The sequence below is a fragment of the Hyaena hyaena genome, unplaced genomic scaffold, assembly GCF_003009895.1.
Source record: "Hyaena hyaena isolate Hyena2069 unplaced genomic scaffold, ASM300989v1 scaffold_20, whole genome shotgun sequence".
In the NCBI taxonomy this organism is placed as follows: Eukaryota; Metazoa; Chordata; class Mammalia; order Carnivora; family Hyaenidae; genus Hyaena; species Hyaena hyaena.
This window is the reverse complement of record NW_024080652.1, coordinates 6722412-6746776: the sequence shown is the minus strand read 5'-3', so window position 1 is coordinate 6746776 and position 24365 is coordinate 6722412. Positions and strand designations below refer to the sequence as shown.

The 24365-nt window shown below is 40.7% G+C and overlaps 1 protein-coding gene across 7 annotated transcripts in view; it reads right to left on the bottom strand.

Moving 5' to 3' along the window:
- Positions 1–3739: 3739 nt before the first annotated feature.
- LOC120227978 (cytochrome P450 3A12-like) overlaps positions 3740–24365 on the bottom strand; it is a 49810-nt gene continuing 29184 nt past the window's right edge. For 6 of the 7 annotated variants that reach the window (XM_039226068.1, XM_039226070.1, XM_039226072.1 and 3 more), the window contains 4 exons: positions 13996–14156; positions 12737–12963; positions 5291–5453; positions 3740–4135 (listed from right to left, as the gene is read on the bottom strand). In XM_039226068.1, coding sequence (XP_039081999.1) covers positions 4040–4135; positions 5291–5453; positions 12737–12963; positions 13996–14156 — 647 coding nt within the window. In that variant the 3' untranslated portion in view covers positions 3740–4039. Of the gene's footprint in view, positions 4136–5290; positions 5454–12732; positions 12964–13995; positions 14157–24365 lie in introns of those variants that run through there. The other variant, XM_039226075.1, reaches the window with a different exon arrangement.

The following is a 24365-nucleotide window of genomic DNA, read 5'->3' as shown; positions in this document are numbered from 1 at the left end:
AGGTCAAGTCTATCTCTTCCTGATTGGTCTGAGTGGTAGGGTGTGACAGTGACCCCTGCCGAACCTCCCCACTCCATTTCAGTGGGGGTCACATGATTAATTTTCACATGACAAAGGAACTTCTAGGATAAAGATATTGCTATTGCTCTTTGGAAAATTCCTGAACAGCATCAGCTGACACACCACTAACTTCATAGTTAAAGCTCTATGAAGGATGTATTTGATTACTTTCTAAAATGGCAGATTGAAGCTGGAGTTGACAAGGCTGGAGCGCAAATGTCAAAACCAACATGGCCCCCTGAGGACTGACGATAATACAGTTAAGAGAATAGCTGACGTTGATTGTGTGCTCACTCCGTAGCCCTTGGTCTGTGTTATAAATACCTTACACATACATCATCTGATTTCATCATCACTTCAGATAGGCACTGACATTATCCTCCTATTTTACAGAATCTGAGGCACTAAGTACCAAGGCAGTAAGGTATTAGGTAACTAGTTCAAGGCACCATGTAGATGTGTCTGCAGAGGAGGAAGGTGCCAAATTCTGTCACTGGGCAGCATACACATTCCGCAAAAGCTGAGAGTACTGGGTCTTACTAGCTCACAGTTGTCCCATTCTAAGGAGAATCACCCTTGGCCAAACTGAAGCCATTTCACCTGGGAATTAGTGCTCCAGTCCATTACCAACCGATGGGATACAAGATGCCATCTCCTGTCTCAAAGTGACATCCACTCAGCAATATAATTCCTGCCCCGGGGTTCATCATGTCAGGCTCCCCCAAGACCAAACTCACTCAGCTTTTCTTCCTGCTCTACCCAGGTCCCTTCAATCCTTTCCCCAAGAGCACTCCCTGAGTAAAACATTTGCTCCAGAACCCCCATTTCAGGCTCTGCTTTTAGGGAACCCAGCCTGAGACAATGACTAAACCTGAACTAATTTGTGCACAATAACATTCAGCTGAGGGGCATACAGGTGCTGAAATGCAGCCCAAGCCCTGTGGGCCCAGCTATGCAAAGGGAGCACCTTTTCCTTATTTACCCAAAGCCATTGATTGGTCAAGACTCAGTCTTGACTGAGCTGGGATTCAAAACCCAAGCTCTCCAGTTTCAGAGCTCCTCATCTCTAAATCACTGTGTGGTGCTGTCTCCTTATATTAAATGATACAAGTCAGACTAAGGCAAGGGAGGGGGAGAGCTGTGTAGATCCAAGGTGCTGTTCTGAACCACTTCTGAAAACAATCACAAGCTTCCAGAAGAGTCTGTTCCAAGAACTATGTTCCTGACCAATCTCGGAGTAAATGCTGACCTGTTATTTCATAATCTACTGTAATTCCTATAATACATTCTCCATCAAAGTCAAGGCTTGGATGCTGACACATTACTGCCATGTATTCATCAGAGCCCTCAATTCCCCCAACTATCCCCACAATGTCCTTTATAACTGAAAGACCCAACCCACTTGCTGAGTTTCCATGTGTCCCCTCTTTAGTCTCTGTAGTTCAGCCTGGAATATTTCCTTAGTCTGACTTTATTGAGAAATAAAATTCCAGCAAGTCAAGGTAAAGTTCTCATTGGCTTTATTAAGTGATTCATGAATCAACAGCAAGCCCACCTAACAGGCAGACAGATGCTCCCAGGAGGTGTACAAGATGCAGGGTTTTACAGGAAGGAGGGTGGGGCAGGAAGTGCTTAGAAGGAAAAGCAATGATTGTTTCAGGACTGGACCCCTTCTCTGGGGGAAGAACCTGCAGGGTTTCTATCTTGCAGATGACTCACCAGTGCCCATCAAGAAATTTCAACTGACTATTAAAAGGTCATCTTCCTGGGACAGGTTGAAAGCCTCATTAGTCTTGGTTTGCTGTGAGGTGGAGTTGGCAGGCAGGTGACTCCATTATGGGCTTGTTTCTTCTTTTTTTCATCACTGTCATGACCTTGACTTTGTTGAAGATTACACTCCAGGTACAGATTAGGAGTAGGTATTCCTCTGGTCAGGTTTGTCTGACGTTTTTTCAAGATTTCTTTCGGGTTTTCCTCCTCAGCAAGAATATCCCAGAAGTTATGTTCATTCTTTTCACCAAGTCCTATTGGGCAACACACCATCACTTCCTCCTGTTCCTGATGACACTCGTTCATTTGCCAGGTCTCTGCTCTGTGAGCTGCTCTTTCCTCTGGCAGCTCATGGGTGTTTTTTGAGTGGTAGTACTTTGAAACTGTGTCAGTGTCCTCATCAACTGTGATCAATCCTGTATTTATTACACCTGTGGATACTTGTGTTTTCCTGTTTTATTCAATGGGTCATAATCACTTCCCTCCCTTAGTTATCATGATGCCCAAATCATGCCGGATGGGCCCATGAAACCTTTTAGACTGTGTTCTTTGGAGGTGTCCCCATCACTGTTCAGGACAAGGTGCTCCATGCTCATCATGTGCTCCATCAGCCTGGGTCAGCCATTTCTCTGAAAAGCCCTAGTCTTTTCAGTGGAAAATGATGTTAATAAGCCAAGATTTGAGCTAAGGGTGTGCTCATTGCCCTTACAGTGTCACTGTTTCTAAGAACTGTCAGATAGGGGATATGTGTTTTCACTTAGGCACACATATCTATTTATCTTAAGTCAATCTACCTATCATCTACCTCCCTAGAAAAGCAGGATTTTATCACTGATACACTCAGTTCCAATCTCTGAATACATAATCCCATTCTGGTTTTCTCCCTTTCCATCTGCGACTCCCTTCTCCAACAGTGAGAAATCTGGCTTCCATTTATCCTTAAGATATTTACTTTGATCAGTTCCCCTTTATGTAACTAATCCCCACTCCATCACTTAACATTCATGGATGCCCTCCTCACACTACTTGTGTTATCTACCTATATTTAGGATGTTGTGGCTCTCACAAGACCACCCCTCTGTCTGGACACCCTTCTCACTAAGCTTGGGCTCCCACACCCATACCAGGCTGCTCTTCCATGTGGCCATACTCCCTGCCCTACTCTGTCTCTGTCTTTTAGTCACTGTGACTCTCTTCTCTGTCCCTGAACCCCAAGGTAGAGCTGCCCACCTGGCTATGCACCACCTATTAGTTTAAAACTGAGTTATCCAGAAAGGAAAGGCAGTAGTAAAGGAGGGAGGAGAAAGGAAAGAAGGGGAGGAGAGGGAAGGAAGAAAAAAGGAAGGATCCTATGCAGCTTCTGATACCAACTGATGGACAAATGCCTTTAGATTTTCTGCCCAATCCACTGACCAATCAACCACCTTTTATTTTATGTTCGTTGTATCAGGACAGTGGGGAGCTGAGGTTAGGCCACAAAGAGAAAGCATGTTCCCTGTCTAACAGAACATCAGGGCAGATGAGATGAAAACATTATATCAAAACTAGTAATAAAAACTGCCTCAATCAAGCGTTATAAAAAAAAATGTGCTCCAAAACTTGAAGAATTAAACTTTCTGAGAAGTGAGAAAAGTCACAGTGGATTGACTCTCATCTATCTTAACATATGTTGGAATTCTGAACAAGCCCCACCTACCCAATGACTATGATGGTAAAAAACACCATCACTGCCCCTCACTCATCAGTTCTATGGATTCCCCCTTAATGTGCAAGAAGCCATCAGTTAATACTTTTGTAAAGAGATGGTGATTGGCACACTCAATGTAATAGTTAATATATAATATTCAACATAAGATGTGTAATATAAATGTTACTACTAAGGTCACAACAAAATTTCTTGTTTCATGAGTTTGTTGACACAGTTGTTGAGAAATTTTTATTATCGATCAGTGGTCAGGGGAATAGATGGTACTAACTTGGACCGGATAGGCTGAGTTTACATGTCTGGTACTTATTAGTCACCTTCCTCACATTCCACAATATATAATGCTCCATGAATATAACAGGAGCTTGGAATCCCTAGTCATCCATCATGAGCAGTACATGAAGCCCATCTTCATTTCTGGGTTTTCCTCACAAAGTAAATTGAGGTCTCTGGTATTCTGGTACACAGCTTCTTGAAAAACAAAGGGGAAGTCCTTAGGGAAAGTCAAGCTCTATTCACACTCCCATCTCTCAGCTCCACCTTGAGAACAATGGGCTTTTCTGGTTGAATAATACCTTGAGCATTTAATTTCAAGGGGATCTGCAAAAGTTAATAAAGCATATGAAAACCAAAAATGAAGTTCTACTGACAACAGAAGCAAAGCAGACCAGATACATGAAGGAGAATAAGGGTCTACAAACAAATACTACTTTTAAATTCATATATCTCATATTCTTTAAACTTACTCTGTAAACTGTCAAGACTGGAGTGTGGAAACATTCATCCATAATTTATTCAAAATAATATCTATTGAATGTCTACTCTGTACCAGACTGGACACAATCTCATGTTGTTTTGTGTTTTTTGATTTAAATTTTAAGTAAAAAGGAGTAGTGCTTAAAATTTAAAACAGGCTCTTAGCCATTATGGCATACCACTTGAAAAGTGATACAGTTAATTTTGTATGTGTTGAAGCTTGCAAGATCATCCTGAGTGGGCATTACACATTTTATTGTATGGCTATCCTCAATGCTAAACATCCTCTCATCTCTCCCAGTGGAAATATCCATTCATGATAGCAGATTGCAATAGAAAGAGAACACAGCTTGACTGGAGCAGAGCTCATATTTGTGGCCAAATAACCACAATGGTCTGGACTGTGGGAGTCCTTCACATCTGGCAGACATGCTTCACACCCATGACTCTCAACATCACTTGTACATGACAATCAACAGGAGCACTTTTAAATCCACACTATGACTGAATTATGTTAGAATTTCTGAGATGGCCTGGGCAGCAGAATTTTTTAAAAGAATCTACTGATTCCAATGTACAAGCAGGGGTTGAAACCATGGTCATGAGAGCATCTGTAAGTTGTGGTAGAGAATAGCATCGTTCAAAAAGTCATGTTGCATTAATAACTACACCTCATGACTATGCATAATATGTTCCTTTTTTTCCAGTGGATTTGAAATAACTTTAAAACACTGTCAAGTTCAAAGGTCTGTGCATAATCAGTCATGCTAATTGCCCTGACTATATGTCTCTTATGATTGGGTGTTCATAAACCACAGACGTGACACTCAGTGCTGATGGACCCTTAAAGGTCACAGATGGCCCCAAATACATTCTCTGGCCAATGGAACAAATTATTAGGATAAATGGGCCCATACAAACACACACACACACACACACACCCCATATCTCTTAATTTTAAAAAAAGTAAAATATTCTTTATGTGGAAAGTTCTCTGACCTGTGTTTCTTCACAAGGTTTGAAGGAGAAGTTCTGCAGGAGTCTGACAAGGGCAAGTTTCATGTTCATGGTCGCAAACCTCATACCAATGCAGTTTCGGGGTCCAGTTCCAAATGGCAGGTATATATAAGGATTTATGCTGTCCTTGTTCTTCTTGCTGAACCTGGTTCCACAAATCAAGTTGGAAACAAGTTAATGAAACATAAAAACCACAAGAACCACATGTGTGGGTTTCCCAAAAAGGACCACACAGGACACTCTTCGGGGCTGGTCACTGTAATCCTGACATGGTTATTCTGTGGTGACAACTGTAAGCTACAGATCCTCTGCATTTCCCTTACCCTGTGGGAGCATCCAGTCTTGTTGAGATGATAAGATGAATGTTGTTAAAAATAAGGGTTATCTTAAACACTAGAATTACAGTCATGGTGGGGAGATGTTCATAGTCTTTTTTTTTTTTTTTCAAAAAAAATTTTTTTTTACAAATAGTTTATTGTCAAATTAGTTTCCACATAACACCCAGTGCTCATCCCCACAAATGCCCTCCTCCATGCCCATCTCCCCTCCCCCCCACATCCATCAGTCCTCAGTTTTTGTCAGCATTCAAGAGTCTCTCATGGTTTGCCTCTCTCCCTTCCCCCACCATTTCCCCCCTTCTTCTCCCCCTTGTTTCTCCGTCAAGTTCCTCCTAATCCTCCTATACGTGCAAACATATGATATTTGTCCTTCTCTGCCTGACTTATTTTGCTCAGCATAACACCCTCAAGGTCCATCCATGTTGCTACACATGGCCAGATTTCATTCTTTCTCATTGCCATGTAGTATTCCATGGTATAGATAAACCACATCTTCTTGATCCATTCGTCCGTTGATGGACACTTAGGCTCTTTCCATGTTTTGGCTATTATTGAGAGTGCTGCTATGAACATTGGGGTACATGTGCTCCTATGCATCAGCATTTCTGTATCCCTTGGGTAAATTCCTAGCAGTGCTATTGCTGGGTCATAGGGGAGTTCTATTGTTAGTTTCCTGAGGAACCTCCACACTGTTTTCCAGAGGGGCTGCACCAGTTTACATTCCCACCAACAGTGTAGGAGGGTGCCCGTTTCTCCACATCCTCACCAGCATCTAGAGTTCTCTGATTTGCTCATTTTAGCCACTCTGACTGGCGTGAAGTGGTATCTCAGTGTGGTTTTGACTTGTATTTCCCTGATGAGGAGGGATGCTGAGCATCGTTTCATGTGTCTGTTGGCCGAGATGTTCATAGTCTTAAAGGTGAACAGGAAATGAGCCTAATGAAGGAAGGTAAGTTCCTGCCTCCACTGACCTATTTTGGTCATGTGCTCATGGAAGAAGAGAACAGAAGAAATGCCTCCCATGATTTAGATTATTTTTTTTCCCTTCTCTTCCCTTCCTTCCCACCTTGCATCCCTCAACCATTTTGACAGAACAGCCTGTCAGAAGATTTACATGGGCAGACGATGCTGCTCCACTGTAATCATACTCGCTGATGTATATAATAATCACTGAATTCTTGGCCATCTTTTTCACGAGGCTAAAAGTTCCTGAAGTTTAGCCCTATGTTTTAATCAAAACTGATTCCTCAATGGGGTGCCTGGGTGGCTTAGTCGGTTAAGTGTCCGACTTTCGCTTAGGTCATGATCTCGCAGTTCGTGGGTTCGAGCCCCGCATCGGGCTCTGTGCTGACTGCCAGCTCAGAGCCTGGAGCCTGTTTCAGCCTGTGACTCCCTCTCTCTCTGACCCTCCCTTGCTCACGCTGTCTCTCTCTCTCCTAAAAATAAATAAAACATTAAAAAAAATTAAAAAAAAACTGATTCCTCAATATTTGATTATATTAAAGGAATATGTGGATTTAGGCAAAGTGATAATGACATTGTCAGTAGTATTTTTTTAAGTCCTTATATTATTGGAGCACCTGGGTGACTCAGTTGGTTAAACATCCAACTCTTGATTTTGGCACAGGTCATGATCTCATGGTTTGTGAATTCCAGCCCCACCTTGAGCTCTGCACTGACATTGCAGAGCCTGCTTGGGATTCTGTCTCTCTCTCCCTCTTTCTCTCTGCCCCTCCCCTGCTTGTGTTTGCTCACATGCACACACTCTCTCTCTCTCTAAAATAAATATTTTTTTAATGAATGAATAAAAGTCCTTATATTATGGAGAACATCCTGGAATATTTACAGATGATGTGCCTTAAAGTAATATGGCAATAACATTAGGAATTGTAATAGCATGTAGTTGGGGTAGCTGATACGCGTTAGTGGTTGTTGAGCAGATGATGGGCACATATAGATGAATTAAAAGTATTTCATAGACCTGTGTCCATAGAATATGCTTGTGCATGTGTCAAAAATTCTCCATAATAAGTATTTTCAACATGTTGATTTCTCACTCCCTGGTCAGTTGCTGACACACATAGGTAAACACTTCCTCCCATGACAGAATGAATCACAGAGAATATAGGGAGTCTCTGGTTTCCGTTAGAGAAACTACAGGAGCAGGGAATGCTGAGCTGGTGGGAACCACCAGGTCTTCTGGTCCAGAAATGACTTGGTCAATTCTGACTTCTTTCAGCAAGTACTAAGTGTAGACAATGCTAGCACTAAGGATACTGTGCAACAAGACATGTGCTCAGCCATCAGGGAGCTTAGAATCAGGAGCTAAGAGTCTGGATCCCTACAAAGTTCACTCCAAACTTTCATCACCACAACAATACACAGGAAAGCACCAACTCTTTGTAGAATTCAAGCTGTGCCCAAAGTCAGACTCTGCTCTGGATTCTTGGAGAGAAAGCTCAAGACCCTTCCAGGGAGGATGTCTCAGATGGCTAGAGAGCAGATGACACTACCTTGACAAACCCCAGATACCAAGAGAGGTGGGAGCTGGCACAGGACTGCAGCCACACGACCTGTGTGTGTCCCCATCCTCATGAGGCTGTTCCTCTTGCCAGGTATGAGGACTCTCAGTTCCACAGCCTCTCAACTCTACAGCTAGTGGAAACAGTGGCCAAGGTTTACAAACACAGAATGTAAGGAAGTGGGGAGTAAATACAGAGAGCTAAAATGGACAGAAAAATGTAAAGGAAAAAAAGTACCATTTCCTTAAATAAGATAATGGTTAAGTTAATTATGATATATGCATATAATCACAAACAAAAATACAATATGTTGCTTATAGTTTACTGTTACAGTAAGTAGTTCACAAACATATAATGCCACCCCAACTCTTAATAATCTATACATGCATAGAAAAATGTCCACAAGAACATACATTACACTATTAATAATCTTGACATATTGGGACTGATAATGATGTTAATATTCTTTCTTCTCAACAACAATTTGTAAAATTTTTGGTGAACTTTGTAAATTTAAATTTTAAAATACAGTGACCATTAGTTTCAAGAGTAGAATTCAGTGATTTGTAACTTAAATACAAAACCCAGTGCTCATCACAAGTGCTCTCTTATTACCCATCACTTATCCAGCCCATCTCCCACCCACCTCCCTCCATCAACCCTCAGTTTATTCTCTTTTTTAAAGTTTTTATTTATTTATTATTGAGACAGAGAGAAACAGAGCATAAGTGGGGGAGGGGCAGAGAGAGAGGGAGACACAGAATCTGAAACAGGCTCCAGGCTCTGAGCTGTCAGTGCAGAGCCCGATGCGGGGCTCGAACCCACGAACTGTGAGATCATGACCTGAGCCAAATTTGGACGCTTAACTGACTGAGCCACCCAGGTGCCCCTATTCTCTATCTTTTTATTTTTTTTTTAATGTTTTGTTTATTTCTGAGAGAGAGAGAGCAAGTAGGGGAGGGTCAGAGAGAGAGGGAGACACAGAATCTGAAGCAGACTCCAGGCTCTGAGCTAACTGTCAGAACAGAGCCCAACACAGGGCTCGAACCCATGAACCGTGAGATCATGACCTGAGCTGAAGTCGGACGCTTAACAGACTGAGCCACCCAGGTGCCCCAATCTTTAAGAGTTTCTTGTGGTGGGGTGCCTGCGTGGCTCAGTCATTTGAGCGTCCAACTTTGGCTCAGGCCCTGATCTCATGGTTCATGTGTATGAGCTCCGCATCAGGCTCTGTGCTGACAGCTCAGAACTTGGAGCCTGCTTTGGATTCTGTGTTTCTCTCTGCTCCTCCCCCCACTTGTTCGTTCTCTCTGTCTCTCTCTCTGTCTCTCTCCCTGTTTCAAAAATAAATAAATATTTTTTAAAATTTTAAGTCTCTTGTATTTTCTTTTTCCCTCTCTTCTCTTTTCCTTCACCTTTCCTCTATGTTCATCTTTTCTGTTTCTTAAATTCTACATATGACTGAAATAATGTGTTATTTGTCTTTCTCTGACTTATTTCTATTAGCATAATACATTCTAGCTCCATCCACATCATTGAAAATGGCAAGATTTCATTCTTTTTGATGGGTAATTTTCCACTATATATATATATATAGTGGAAAATATATATACACACACACACCACATCTTCTTTATCCATTCATCAGTAGATAGACATTTGTGCTTTCTTCATATTTTGAATATTGTTGATAATGCTAGCATAAACATTGGGGTGGATATACCCATTTGAATCCATATTTTAGTATTCTTTGGGCAAATACTATGGTGGAATTGCTGGATCATAGGGTAGCTCTAGTTTTAGTTTTTTGAGGAACCTCCACACTGTTCCTCAGAGTGGCTGCACCCGTTTGCATTTCTATGATCAGTGCAAGAAGATTCCCCTTCTCTGCATCCTTGCCAAAACCTTTTGTTTCTTGTGTTGTTAATTTTAGCCATTCTTAAATGCTGTGAGGAGATATCTCATCATGGTTTTGATTTGTATTTCCCTGATGACGAGTGATATAAAGCATCTTTTCGTGTGTCTGTTAGCCATCTGGGTGTCTTCTTTGGAAAAGTGTCTACTCATGTCTTCTGCCCATTTCTTAACTGGGTTGTTTGGGTTTTTTTGGATGTTGAGCTTGATAAATTTCTTATAGATTTTGGATACTAACCCTTTATCAGATATGTCATTTGCAAATATTTTCTTCCATCCCATCAGTTGCCTTTTAGTTTTGTTGATTGTTTCTTTTGCTGTGCAGAAGCTTTTTATCTTAATGAGGTCCCAATAGTTCATTTTTGCTTTTGTTTCCCTTGCCTTTGGTGATGTGTCTCATAAGAAGTTGCTCCAGCCAAGGTCAAAGAGGTTGCTGCCTGTGTTCTCCTCTAGGATTTTGATGGTTTCCTGTTCACATTTAGGTCTTTCATGCATTTTGAATTTATTTTTGTATATAGTGTAAGAAAGTAGTTCGGGGGGAAATGGGTGACTCAGTTAAATGTCCGACTTTGGCTTAGGTCATGATCTCACGGTGTGTGGGTTCAAGCCCCAGTCAAGGGCTGTCAGTACAGAGCCTGCTTCAGATTCTCTGTCTCCTTCTTTCTCTCTCTGCCCCTCCCCCACTCATTCTCTCTCTCAACAAACAAACATTTAAAAAAAGAAAATGGTTCAGACTTATTCTTCTACATGTTGTCATCCACTTTTCCAACACCTTTTATTTAAAAAACTGTCTTTTCACTAACTTGACAATAAACTATTTGTGTAAAAAAAAACAACTGTCTTTTTTCCATTGGATATTCTTTCCTGCTTTGTCAAAGATTAGTTAACCATATAATTGTATGTCCATTTCTGGATTTTCTATTGTGTTCCATTGATCTATATGTCTGTTTTTGTGCCAGTACCATACTGTCCTGATGACTAAAGCTTTGTATTATAGTCTGAAATCAGGAATCATGATGCCTCCAGTTTTGTTTTTCTTTTCATGATTGCTTTGGCTATTTGGGGTCATTTCTCATTCCATACAAATTTTAGGATCATTTGTTCTAGCTCTGTGAAGAATACTAGCGTTATTTTGATAGAAATTACATTAAAAATTGATAACCCCCTAGCCAGACTTATCAAAAAAAGAGAAAGGACCCAAATAAATAAAATCATGAATGAAAAAGGAGAGAAAACAACTAACACCACAGAAATACAAACACTTAAAAGAGAATACTATGAAAAATTATATGCCAACAAACTGGACAATCAGGAAGAGATGGATGAATTCCTAGAAACTCACACACTACCAAACTTCAAACAGGAAGAAATAGAAAATTTGAACAGACCTATAACCAGCAAAGAAACTGAATCAGTAATCAAAAATCTCCCAACAAACAAAAGTCCTGGGCCAAATGGCTTCCCAGGAGAATTCTACCTGACATTGAAAGAAGAGTTAATACCAATTCTTCTCAAACTGTTCCAAAAAATAGAAATGAAAGAAAAATTTCCTAACTCACTCTCTGAGGCCAGCATTTCCTTGATTCCAAAACCAGACAAAGTCCCCACTAAAAAGGGGAATTAGAGGCCAGTATTCCTGATGAAACTGAATGCAAAAAATCTCAACAAGATACTAGCAAATAGAATTTAACAGTACATTAAAAGAATTATTCACTATGATCATCAAGTGGGATTTATTCCTGGCTGCAGGGGTGGTTCAATATTTGCAAATCAATCAACATGATACACCACATCAATAAAAGAAAGAATAAGAACCATATGAGCCTGTCAATAGATGAAAAGAAAGCATTTGGCAAAATACAGCATCCATTCTTGATAAAAGCCCTCAATAAAGTAGGGATAGATGGAACATACTTCAACATCAAAAAGGTCATATACAAAAGACCCACAGCTAATATCATCCTCAATGAGGAAAAGCTGAGAGACTTTCCTCTATGGTCAGGAACAAGACAAGGATGCCCACTCTCACCATTACTATTTAACATAGCACTGGGAGTGTTAGCCATAGCAAATCAGACCCCCACACACACACTATATATATATTCACTACAGCAGATGACATAATACTCTATGTAGAAAACACAAAAGACTCCACCGAAAATATTGCTAGAACTAATGAATTCACCAAAGTTGCAGGATATAAAATCAAAGTGCAGAATTCTGCTGCATTTTCTATGCACCAATAACGAGGCAGCAGAAAAAGAAATCAAAGAATCTATCCTATTTACAATTGCACCAAAAACAATAAAATACCTAGGAATAAATATAACTAAGAGGTAAAAGCTCTGTACTCTAAAAACCCATAAAAGACTTATGAAAGATAGTGAAGAGGATGCAAATTAATGGAAAAATATTCCATGCTCATGGACTGGAAGAACAAACATTGTTAAAATGTGTATACTACCCAAAACAAACTACACACTTAATGCAGTTTGTAAAATTTTGACAATTATTTTGTAATTAGAAAAATACTTCCACATATAAAAAGATGTGCAAATAAATAACTGTACAACCATATATTTGTTATCTATACAAAGAAATATCAGAAGATCTTCGCATATAAGGGTTGGTTTCCTTTTCCAGGGTTCTCTTACCTTTCAGGACGGAACTCCTCAGGCTCTGGCCATAGATCCGGGTCCCGGTGAAGAGTATAGGTTGGCACCATCACCACTGTCTCTTTGGGAATGAGCACACCACTGATTTCCACATCTCTCTTACAGACCCTTTCAAGTCTACCAGCGATTGGGTATAATCTGAGAGTTTCATTCAACACCATGTCAAGATACTCCATCTGTACAAGGGCATCATAAGTGGGAGGTTCCTAGAAGAAAGAAACAGATTTTGATGAATTGAGATTTGGAATCAATGTTCAACTCAGTCTATGCTCTAATACTGAATTGTTAGGAACCCTTGAGAAGCATGTATTTTGGTAAATGACATTTATGAGCATCCTAATGTCTATCATGTCCTGTGAGCTGCTCAGCTGTCCCCGACATGTGTCCAATAGTAGCAAACTGATGGGACAATCCCCTAAGTAGTGCCTAAAATCCCTCCAACTATGGCACACAATTTCAGTTCTAGGGAAAATTGTAAAGGGGATCAGAACCCTACTCTCAGCCCCACCTCCTGTTGTGGGAAGGGTCTCCTAGTTGTCCCTTCAGGGTTTCACTGTTTGTCAAAAAAGCTGCTCCAGCCCCAGAGGCCAGGTCTATTCATAAGTATAAATTCCAGTTTGGGAAGAGATCTGAAACAGTGTGGGCAATATGTACCTATCGCTTGGTGTTATATTTAAGAGCCAACAGTGGACAGGTTAAGAGTTCAGTCAGGATCCAGTCACCCTGGCTCCTAGCCTGGCTTCTTCACATTATTTTGTGATAGTGTAAGAAAGTTATTGTAGCTCAGCTTCCTGTGTTGTTACATAGAGATGATTAGAGTTGACCCTTCAGAGGGTGGGTGGATTTATCCAAAATCCATGTAGACCCCCATATTTCCCAGCCTATGTGAATTGAGGGGAAAACAATTTGCAAATGGGCTATAAACTAAAAAGATGTGAGTTTGGGGCCAAACATTGAAAAGCAAGTGAGCAACACTCTAGCTCCTTGTTTCCCAGCCAACATGAAGTCACTAAGGTCCAGATAATGCAGGTATAAGTGGAGCCTCTTTACCCTGTATCCCCCAAATAACCATATGGAGGAGAGACTCACTCTATCCTCTACTAACACCCATGCTAGACATGAAAATGTGAGTTACAAGTAAACCTTTGTTATGAAAACCCACTAGATTTGACAGCTAATCTGTTACTTAGGCATAAGCGAGCCTATCCTGACCCCCTTGGCCCGTATGACCCACTCACCTTATTGGGGAAAGTCGCATCAATCTCCTCCTGCAGTTTCTGCTGGACATCAGGGTGAGTGGCCAGTTCATACACAAGGAAGGAAAGAGAAGTGCTGGTTGGCTCATAGCCAGCAAAAATAAAGATAACAGATTGGGCCACGAGCTCCAGATCAGACAAAGCTAAAAGGTGAAGAGAAACATTTAAGCTAAACCAGGTGAATGTAAAACGGGGCACCTGGGTGGCTCAGTCGGTTAAGCGTGCGACTTCAGCTCAGGTCATGATCTCATGGTCCGTGGGTTCATGGCCCGGGTCAGGCTCTAACCTGACTGCCAGCCCAGAGCCTGGAGCCTGTTTCAGATTCTGTATCTCCCTCTCTCTCTGACCCTCCCCTGCTCACGTTGTCTCTCTCTCTCAGAAATAAATTTAAAAAAACTTTTTTAAAGCAGGTGAATGTAAAACATCACAGTTTAGATAATGAGAAATCTGTTTGAAACTCCTAAATCCTTCAGGGGGAAAATATAAAAGCAATTCAGAATCAAACTCAGAGTGGTTTCACTCTGATTTCAATCTTCCAGAGTGAGAAAGAGGCAAAACATGTCTTGATCTGGTTATTCCCAAGGTTTATACTATTCTTAGCCATCTGTTTCTGGTTATGCCACCCTCCCCACTACCAGAGGTGGGTAATTTCAGAAATGGTATTTCTCTCTAACATACACTGTGTTATCAGTTTGTCTGTTGGAGAATCCTAAAAGTATGCCAGCCCTAAGTAACATGGGATGGCATTCTGCCCCAGGAAAATTTAAATTCTTTCAGCTAAAATACAGATTAAATTTTTTGAGAGTTTGCAATGCAAAGGTTTAACCGTCAGGAAAATTAAATGATCTTTCATCTAAACATCCATGCAGGGAAGAAGAATATAATGTTGGGCTACAGATAAACTTGGTACTCTATGTGTGGTTCATGGACCAGCAGCATCTGCAGCATCTGGGAGCTGGTTAAAATGAAGAATCTCAAACTTCACCCTAGAACTATCGAATCAAAATCTGAGCTTCATGAGCTGTGGTGATTTGTAGGCACAATCTAGTTTGAGAAGTATACCTTTGAGTATGGATTATACCTTTGAGAAGCTTCAGCTAAATAGAAGACCTGGGGCACAACTCTTCCAATGGATGATCTCAGATATGTACAGAAACTATAACACAGACAAAAAGCTAGAAGAGTGGCATCTGATTCTAGTCTAATCAACCACATCAAAACAGCAAGAGAAACAAGGACATTGGTCAGCATGATCTATAGACTAACAGAATCCAGTGAATGGAATTAGCAATGCATATTCAGTCAAGCCTGAATGTCACTTTCCTTAGAGAACGGTCCCACTCTGAATCATAACCAAATTTTTTATTTTCTCCTGGAAGAAACTCAGTATGGTCAAGCTTTAACCTCTTTGATCAGAACTGAATTAGGACCATTAGATACTTAAAGCACTGAAATTAGCATGGTACCTGCCACAAACACATAATTCACAATGAAGAACAATACGAAATGAGTGCAAGAAAGGTCTACAGAGTTCTAATTTCCCAGTAAGCCTTCCGTGATGCTGTAGATAAATTCAAACATCATATTCTTTCCCTTGATTACCATGAACCCCATGATAATCTTTAGAGCTGTACTAATCAATATGGTAGACACTTGCCCAATCTGGCTATTTAAATTTTAACTAACTAAATACAATATAAGATTCTGCTCTTTAGTGACACTAGCCACATGTCAAATGCTCAATAACCATATGTGCCTAGTGGTTCTATACTGAACCAGGAATATATAGAATATTTCCTTCATCGCAGAAAGTAGTAGAACTAGATAGATAGACTAGACTAGCCTAGAATAGATATGGACACAGTATAGACATATTTTAGCAGTGTGATGGAATAAGCCCATCCTTTTCCTCTGGAATCAACTATTAAATACTCAAGAATTCTGTGAGATGGTTGTCAAACCATAGATACCCTGAAGTTAACCATGATGGGAATATTTCTGTCATAGACACAACTATAAATCAAAGTTCCCTTGGGGCACCTGCGTGGCTCAGTCGGTTGAGCGTCCGACTTCGGTTCAGGTCATGATCTCACGGTTCATGGGTTCAAGCCCTGCATCAGGCTCTGTGCTGACAGCCAGCTCAGAGCCTGGAGCCTGCTTCAGATTCTGTGTCTCCCTCTCTCTCTGACCCTCCCCTGCTCACGCTGTCTCTCTCTCAGAAATAAATAAAACATTAAAAAAAAAGCTCCCTTTTCTTTCAAAGAGCATAATCACATCACTTGTTACGGATAGATATAGAAATATTTATGTGTATCACTCCTGTATGAATATATCTGATGTTTTTAGTTGGTCTACTGAGAGAAAATAGAAGCAAAGAAACCCTAGTAACAATGAGCACTCCTAGATCCCCAATTTTGATTTCTAAATACCATTCTCACTAAAAGGAAACAGAGATTCTTGGAGAAATGGCTGATTCCAAGGCTCATCAGAGGAAACAGAGGAGAAGCCTGGAATGTCTCACACCAGAATGCTAGGAAATCCTCAAAAACTAATATGGTAAATGGAAACAGAATACTCTATGCACTGTAATGGTGGATGTATATCATTATATATGTATGTATAATGTATATATATAATATGTATAATATATATCAATATATGTATATATGTATTATATTTTTTTTACACACACACACACACACACACACACACACACACACACATATACGTCAAACCCACAGAATGGAAAACAACAAGGATGAACTGTCATGTAAATTATGAATTTATTTGCATGATAATAATGTGTCAATGTAGGCACAATTATTGTAACAAATGTACCACATGGGGAGGGATTTTGATAATGAGGGATGTTGTCTATATGTAGGGCAGAGGGAATATGAGAAATCTCTGTGTCTTTCACTCAATTTAATAAACCTAAAATTGTCATAAAAGTGAATTGAAAACATTAAAAAAGAAGAAAGAAAAAAGAAAAGGACACAGGAGCCCACTTGAAAGGGCCTCCAGAGGACAAATCTGAGAGAACTGAAGATCTAACTAAAGAATGATGTCAGGGGGAAGTCGAAGCAAGATGGCGAAGAAATAGGGAGCTCCATGCATTTCACTTGTACCCATCTCTCAAACAGAGAAGGCCTGAAGCCATAGGACACTGAGCCACAGGAGTTTGGGAAGAAAAAGAGACAGAGTGCACTGGGAAGGCAACCTCATAAGTGCGTGAGTGTGAACTGGGGAAATAAAAGTGGGCCAGGACCGGTGACACAGACGGAAGGGAGGGAGCCTGACTTGGGGGCAGCCGCGGTGAGTTGCGGGGAAAAGTCTAATGAGCAGCTGAAACTGCTCATAGAACTATCCCTGGAGAAGAAAAAAACCTTGGCTTGGAAGGAGAGTGTTTTTAGTTCTAGCTGGGGTGCTGACTTTGAACGATGTGACCTCTGGTCCCAGAGAGCACCAGGAAAACTATTCTGCTGTGCTCCCAGCACCATCCCCAGCGGCATGGACACTGCAAGCCTGAGGCTGCATTCCCCAGGTTTGACCTCTGGCAGCGCAGAGGCTGCGGCCGAGGCTGAGTTCCTGGGGATTGACCTCAGGCAGCATGAAGGCAGCTGGTCAAGGCTGAGTTCCCCCTGCTTGAGCTCTGGCAGCGCTGAGGCGGCAGATCCCAGGCAGTGCTGCCGCTTGACCCTGGAGGATCTGAGGCTGTGCCACTCAACACCCCCTCCTTGGTGGCCCCTGGTAGCAGTGAAGCAACGACCTGCGGGACTGTGTTTCAGGCAATATCAATAAAGCATGCAGAATGGGACCTGGAAACGAGGTGGGGAGTAGGGCATAGAACAGAGCCCTACCTTGGCTATGCCCACAGCACAGGGAGATCGGACCCAAAGGAGTGATTTGCAATGCTTGGTTGGAGAAGGGACTGGGGCGCTGCCATTTTTTCTCCCCACAACCAACAAGGCAGGGCCTCAGGGAGGGGCTGGTGGGACACAGTGGAGGCTAAGACTGGCCTACACCAAACCACACCCAGCCCCGCTAGAGAGCTGCTTTATTTTACCGGAGCCCAGGGCAAGATCAACATGGATACACTGCGGAGATAATTCCAGATAATTCTTTCTATTCGGATATATTCTCCCTTGTCTCATTCATAACCCTCCACTCTGCTGGTTGGGGCACTCTGGTCACTAGTTTGCTTAAACAGTCACATTTAATCCATTCTCTAGATGTACATTCTACACCTCCACAGCTACCTTTTTATCTCTCTCTCTCTCTGGAGTAATCAGACTATATAGTTTCTCTTAGTAATATTTTTGTTTCTTTCTACTCATCCCTAAACATATTCTACAATTTCTCCCTCTGGATGAAGCCTCTTAGTCTCTCTGCCTGGTCATTTCATTTCCAATTTCCCTTCCTCCCTGGCCTGTCATTTCTCTCCTTGTATATGCTCTTCCATCAGTAGTGCATATACCTGGCTCTTTATTTGTAGCTAGGAATTCTGGTTTTATGCCTTTACACTGTCCTTTGTCTTTTGGGTTTTTTATTTTTCTTTTCTTCTTTGTTTTATATTTTATTTTTATTTTTATTATTTGTCTTCCCTCCTTCCTCTTTTTTTCTCTTGTGTTTTCTTTTGTTTTGTTTTTTGTCCCTTCCTTTTTGTTTTTACCTTTTTCTCCGGTTTGCATGTTTGTTGGATTTGTCTGTGCGTTTGTGTGCCTTTGTACCCTGTGTGTTTGTCTGTCTGTTTTCCTTTCCAAGGCTACCTCAGGAAACAAGCCAAAGTACACATGGTGGAAGTCCCAAACACCACTACGAGTAGGGAAATAAAATAACCAAAGTCTCAACAAGAGAAACCAAGAGACACCATTCAAAGAACACTTCCTGAACAGACAGGCCCTAGACAAAGATCCCTCTTTAATACAGCAGCACCCACAGGTACAGAGTGCATAACAAGATTTTAAAATTAAGAGATAGAAAGATAACCAAAACGATGAAATGAAGAACTCTCCTCCAAAGAAATTCCAGGAAGAAATGAGAGCTAAAGAACTGCTCAAAATAGATATAAGCAAAATAACTAAACAAGAATTTAGAACAATAGTCATAAAATTAATCGCTGGGCTTGAAAAAGGCATGGAAGACATCAGAGAAACTATTGTTATAAAGACTATAGAGCTTAAAAATAGTTGTGGTGAATTAAAAAATGCTTTAAATGAGATACACAATAACATTGAGGCGTCCAAGGCATGGCCTAAAGAGGCAGAAAGGATAACAAGTGATTTAGAAGACACAATTATAAAAAAAGAAAGCTGAGAAAAAGAGAGATGAACTGATCCAGAAACACGAAGGAGAGTTCAAGAGCACAGTGATACAGTCAAACGGAACAATATCCATATCATAGGAATTCCAAGAGGAAGAGAGAGGGAAAGGTGCTGAAGGAGTCTTGGAACAAATGATAGCAGAGAACTTCCCCAACCTGGGGAAGGAAACAGACATTGAAATCCAAGAGGCACACAGAACTCCACTGAGACGTAACTTGAATTGATCTTCTGCATGACATATAACAGTGAAACTGGCAAAATATAAGGACAAAGAGAGAATTTTGAAAGCAGTTGGGGAGAAAAAGGCCCTAACATACAAAGGGAAACCTATCAGAGTGGTTACAGACAAATCTACTGAAACTTGGCAGGCCAGAAGGAATGGCAGGAGATCTTCAATGTGATGAACAGAAAAAATACGCATCCAAGAATCCTCTATCCAGCAAGCCTGTCATTCACAATAGAAGGGAGATAAAAGTCTTTCCAAATAAAAAAAATTGAAAGAATTTGTCACCACTAACCCAGCCCTACAAGAAATCCTCAGGGAGACACTATGAGGGAAATGTTGCAAGGAACACAAGATACCAGAGACATCACCACAAGCATTAATTCCACAAAGGACACGATGACTCTAAACACATATTTTTCAATAATGACACTGACTGTAAATGGGCTGAATGCTCCAATCAAAAGACATAGGGTAGCAGAATGGAAAAAAAACCCAAAATCCATCTATTTGCTGTCTACAAGAAACTCATTTTAGACTGGAAGACACTTCAGATTGAAACGAAGGGGATGGAGAAATGTATATCATGCTGCTGGAAGTCAAAATAATGCTGGAGTAGCTATACTTATATCAGACAAACTGGACTTTAAATTAAAGACAGTAACAAGTGATAAAAAAGGGCATTATATAATAATTACAGGGTCTATCCATCAGGAAGAACTAACAATTATAAATGTCTACGCATCAAATAAAGAAGCATTAAATACATAAAACAATCACAAACAGAAAAAATCTTATGGATAAGAATGTGCTAATAGCAAGGGACTTTAATACTCCACTTACAGCAATGGATAGATCAACCAGGCAGAAAATCACTAAAGAAACAATTGACTTGAATGACACATTGGACCAGATGTATCTGACAGATATATTTAGAACTCTACATCCTGATGCCGTGGAATTCACTTTCTTCTCAAGGGCGCATGGCACATTCTCCAAGATAGATTACATACAGGAACATAAAAGAGCCCTCAATAAATATAAAAGAATTGAGATCATATCGTGCACACTCTCAGATCACAGTGGTATGAAACTTGAAATCAATCACAGGAAGAAGTCCGGAAAACCTCCAAAAATATGGAGGTTAAAGAACACCCTACTAGGGGCGCCTGGGTGGCTTAGTCGGTTAAGCGTCCGACTTTCGCTTAGGTCATGATGTCGCGGTTTGTGGGTTCGAGCCCCTCGTCGTGCTCTGTGCTGACTGCCAGCTCGGAGCCTGGAGCCTGTTTCAGTCTGTGACTCCCTCTCTCTCTGACCCTCCCCTGCTCACGCTGTCTCTCGCTCTCTCCTAGAAATAAATAAAAACTTAAAAAAAAAAAAAAAGAACACCCTACTAAAGAATGAATGGGTCAATCAGGCAATTAGAGAAGAAATTAAAAAATATATGGAAACAAATGAAAATGAAAACACAACAATCCAAACTCTATGGGATACAGCAAAGGCAGTCCTAAGAGGAAAGTACATTGCACTCCAGGCCTACTTCAAAAAATTAGAAAAAGCGTAAGTACAAAATCTAAGGGTGCACCTAAAGGAACCAGAGGGATAGCAACAACAGCACCCCAAACCCAGTAGGGGAGAAATAATAAAAATCAGGGCAGAAATAAACAATATAGAAACAAACAAAAAACAGTTGAACAGATCAATGAAACCAAGAGTTGGTTTTTTGAAAAAAATTAACAAAACTGACAAATCTCTAGCCAGGCTTCACAAAAAGAAAAGGGAGAGCACTCAAAAAGACAAAATCATGAATGAAAATGGATTCGTTACAGCCAACCCCACAGAAATACAAGCAATTATCAGGGTATACTATGAAAACTTATATGCCAACAAATTAGACAACTTAGAAGAAATGGACAAATTCCTAAACTCACACTCACTACCAAAATTCTCAGGGGAAGAGATAGAAAATCTGAACTGACCCATACCTAGTGAGGAAATTGAATCAGTTATCAAAAATCTCCCAACAAATAAGAGCCCTGGGCCAGATGGCTTCCCTGGGGAATTCTAACAGATATTTAAAACAGAATTAATACCCATTCTTATCAAGCTATTCCAAAAAATGGAAATCGAAGGAAAACCTCCAGACTCATTTTATGAAGCCAGCATCACTTTGATTCCCAAGCCAGAGACCCAGAAAAAAAACCCAAAAAACCAAAAAACCAAAAAACACTACAGGCAAATATCCTTGATGACTGTGGATGCAAAAATCCTCAACAAGATACTTGCAAATCGAATCCAACAGCACATAAACAGAATTATCCACCAAGATCATTCCTGGGATTCATTCCTGGGTTACAGGGCTGGTTCATTATTCACAAATCAATCAATGTGATACATCACATCAACAAAAGTAAAGATAAAAACAATATGATCTTGTAGATAGAGGCAGAAAAAGCATTTGACAAAATACAGCATCCCTTCTTAATAAATACCCTCGAGAAAGTCACGATAGAAGGAACTTACTTAAACATCATAAAAGCCATCTACGAGAAGCCTTCAGCTAAAATCATCCTCAACGAGGAAAAACTGAGACCTTTCCCCCTGAGAACAGGAACATGAAAGAGATGTCCACTCTCACCACTGTTGATTAATAGTGCTGGAAGTTCTAGCATCAGCCATTAGACAACAAAGGAAAAGACATCAAAATTGGCAAAAAAGTAAAACTTCCACTTTTCACACACGACATGACACTCTACATAGAAAACCTGACAGACTCCACCAGAAGCCTACGAGAGCTGATCCATGAATTCAGCAAAGCTGCAGGGTACAAAATCAACACACAGAAATTGGTTGCAGTTTTATACACCAATAATGAAGCAACAGAAAGAGAAATCAAGAAACTGATCTCATTCACAATTGCACACACACACACATAAAAACACATAAAATACCTAGGAATAAATCTAACCAAAGATATAAGAGATCTGTATGATGAAAACTATAGAAAACTTATGAAGGAAATTGAAGAAGACACAAAGAAATGGAAAAACATTCCATACTCATGGATTGAAAGAATTAATATAGTTAAAATGTCATGACTACCCAAAGCAATCTACACATTCGACGCAATCCCAATCAAAATTGCACCAGCATACTTCTCAAAACTAGAACAAACTATCCTAAAATTTGTATGGAACCACAAAAGACCCCGAATAGCCAGAGTAATACTGAAAAATAAAACCAAAACGGGAGGTATCACCATCCCAGACTTTAGCCTCTACTATATAGCTGTCATCATCAAGACAGTATGGTATTGGCACAAAAACAGACACATAGACCAATGGAATAGAATTGAGAACCCAGAATTGGACCCACAAATGTTCAGTCAACTATACTTTGACAACGCAGGAAAGATTACCCAATGGAAAAAAGACAGCCTCTTTAACAGATGGTGCTGGGAGAACTGGACAGCAACATGCAGAAGAATGAAACCAGATCATTTTCTCATACCATACACAAAAATAAATTCAAAATGGATAAAGGACCTGAATGTGAGACAGGAAACCATCAAAACCTTAGAGGACAAAGCAGGAAGCAACCTCCTTGATCTCAACCGCAGCAATTTCTTACTTGACACATTCCCAAAGGCAAGGGAATCAAAAGCAAAAATAAACACTGGGATCTCATCAAGATTAAAAGCTTCTACACGGCAAAGGAAACAATCCATAAAACTAATAGGCAACCGACGGAATGGGAAAAGATAGTTGCAAATGACATATCAGATAAAGGACTAGTATCCAAAATCTATAAGGAACTCACCAAACTCCACACCCGAAAAACAAACAATCCAGTGAAGAAATGGGCAGAAAATATGAACAGATACTTCCCCAAAGAGGACATCCAGATGGCAAACAGACACATGAAACGATGCTTAGCATCCCTCCTCATCAGGGAAATACAAATCAAAACCACACTGAGATACCACCTCACGCTGGTCAGAGTGGCTAAAATGAGCAAATCAGAGGACTCTAGATGGTTGCGAGGATGTGGAGAAATGGGCACCCTCCTACACTGTTGGTGGGAATGTAAACTGGTGCAGACCCTCTGGAAAACAGTGTGGAGGTTCCTCAGAAAATTAACAATAGAACTCCCCTATGACCCAGCAATAGCACTGCTAGGAATTTACCCAAAGGATACAGGAGTGCTGATGCATAGGGGCATATGTACCCCAATGTTCATAGCAGCACTCTCCACAATAGCCAAAACATGGAAAGAGCCTAATTGTCCATCAATTGACAAATGGATCAAGAAGATGTGGTTTATCTATACAATGGAATACTCCATGGCAATGAGAAAGAATGAAATCTGGCCATGTGTAGCAACATAGATGGAACTTGAGGGTGTTATGCTGAGGGAAATAAGTCAGGCAGTGAAGAACAGATACCATATGTTTGCACGTATAGGAGGATTAGGAGGAACTTAACGGAGGACCGTGGGGGAGAAGAAGGGGAAAAATAGTTAGGGCAAGGGAGGGAGGCAAACCATGATAGATTCTTGAATGCCGAGAACAAACTGAGCGCTGATAGGGGTGGGGGGGAAGGGAAGGGGGATAATAGGCATGGAGGAGGGCACTTGTGGGGATGAGCACTGGCTGTTATATGGAAACCAACTTTACCATAAACTATTTTAAAATATAAATGAATGAAATAGGCACATTTATAGGGACAGAACATAGATTAGTTGTTGTTTAGGTCTAGGGAGATGAAGGCTTGTAGTGAGGGAGGAAGAAATCACTAAAGGGATTT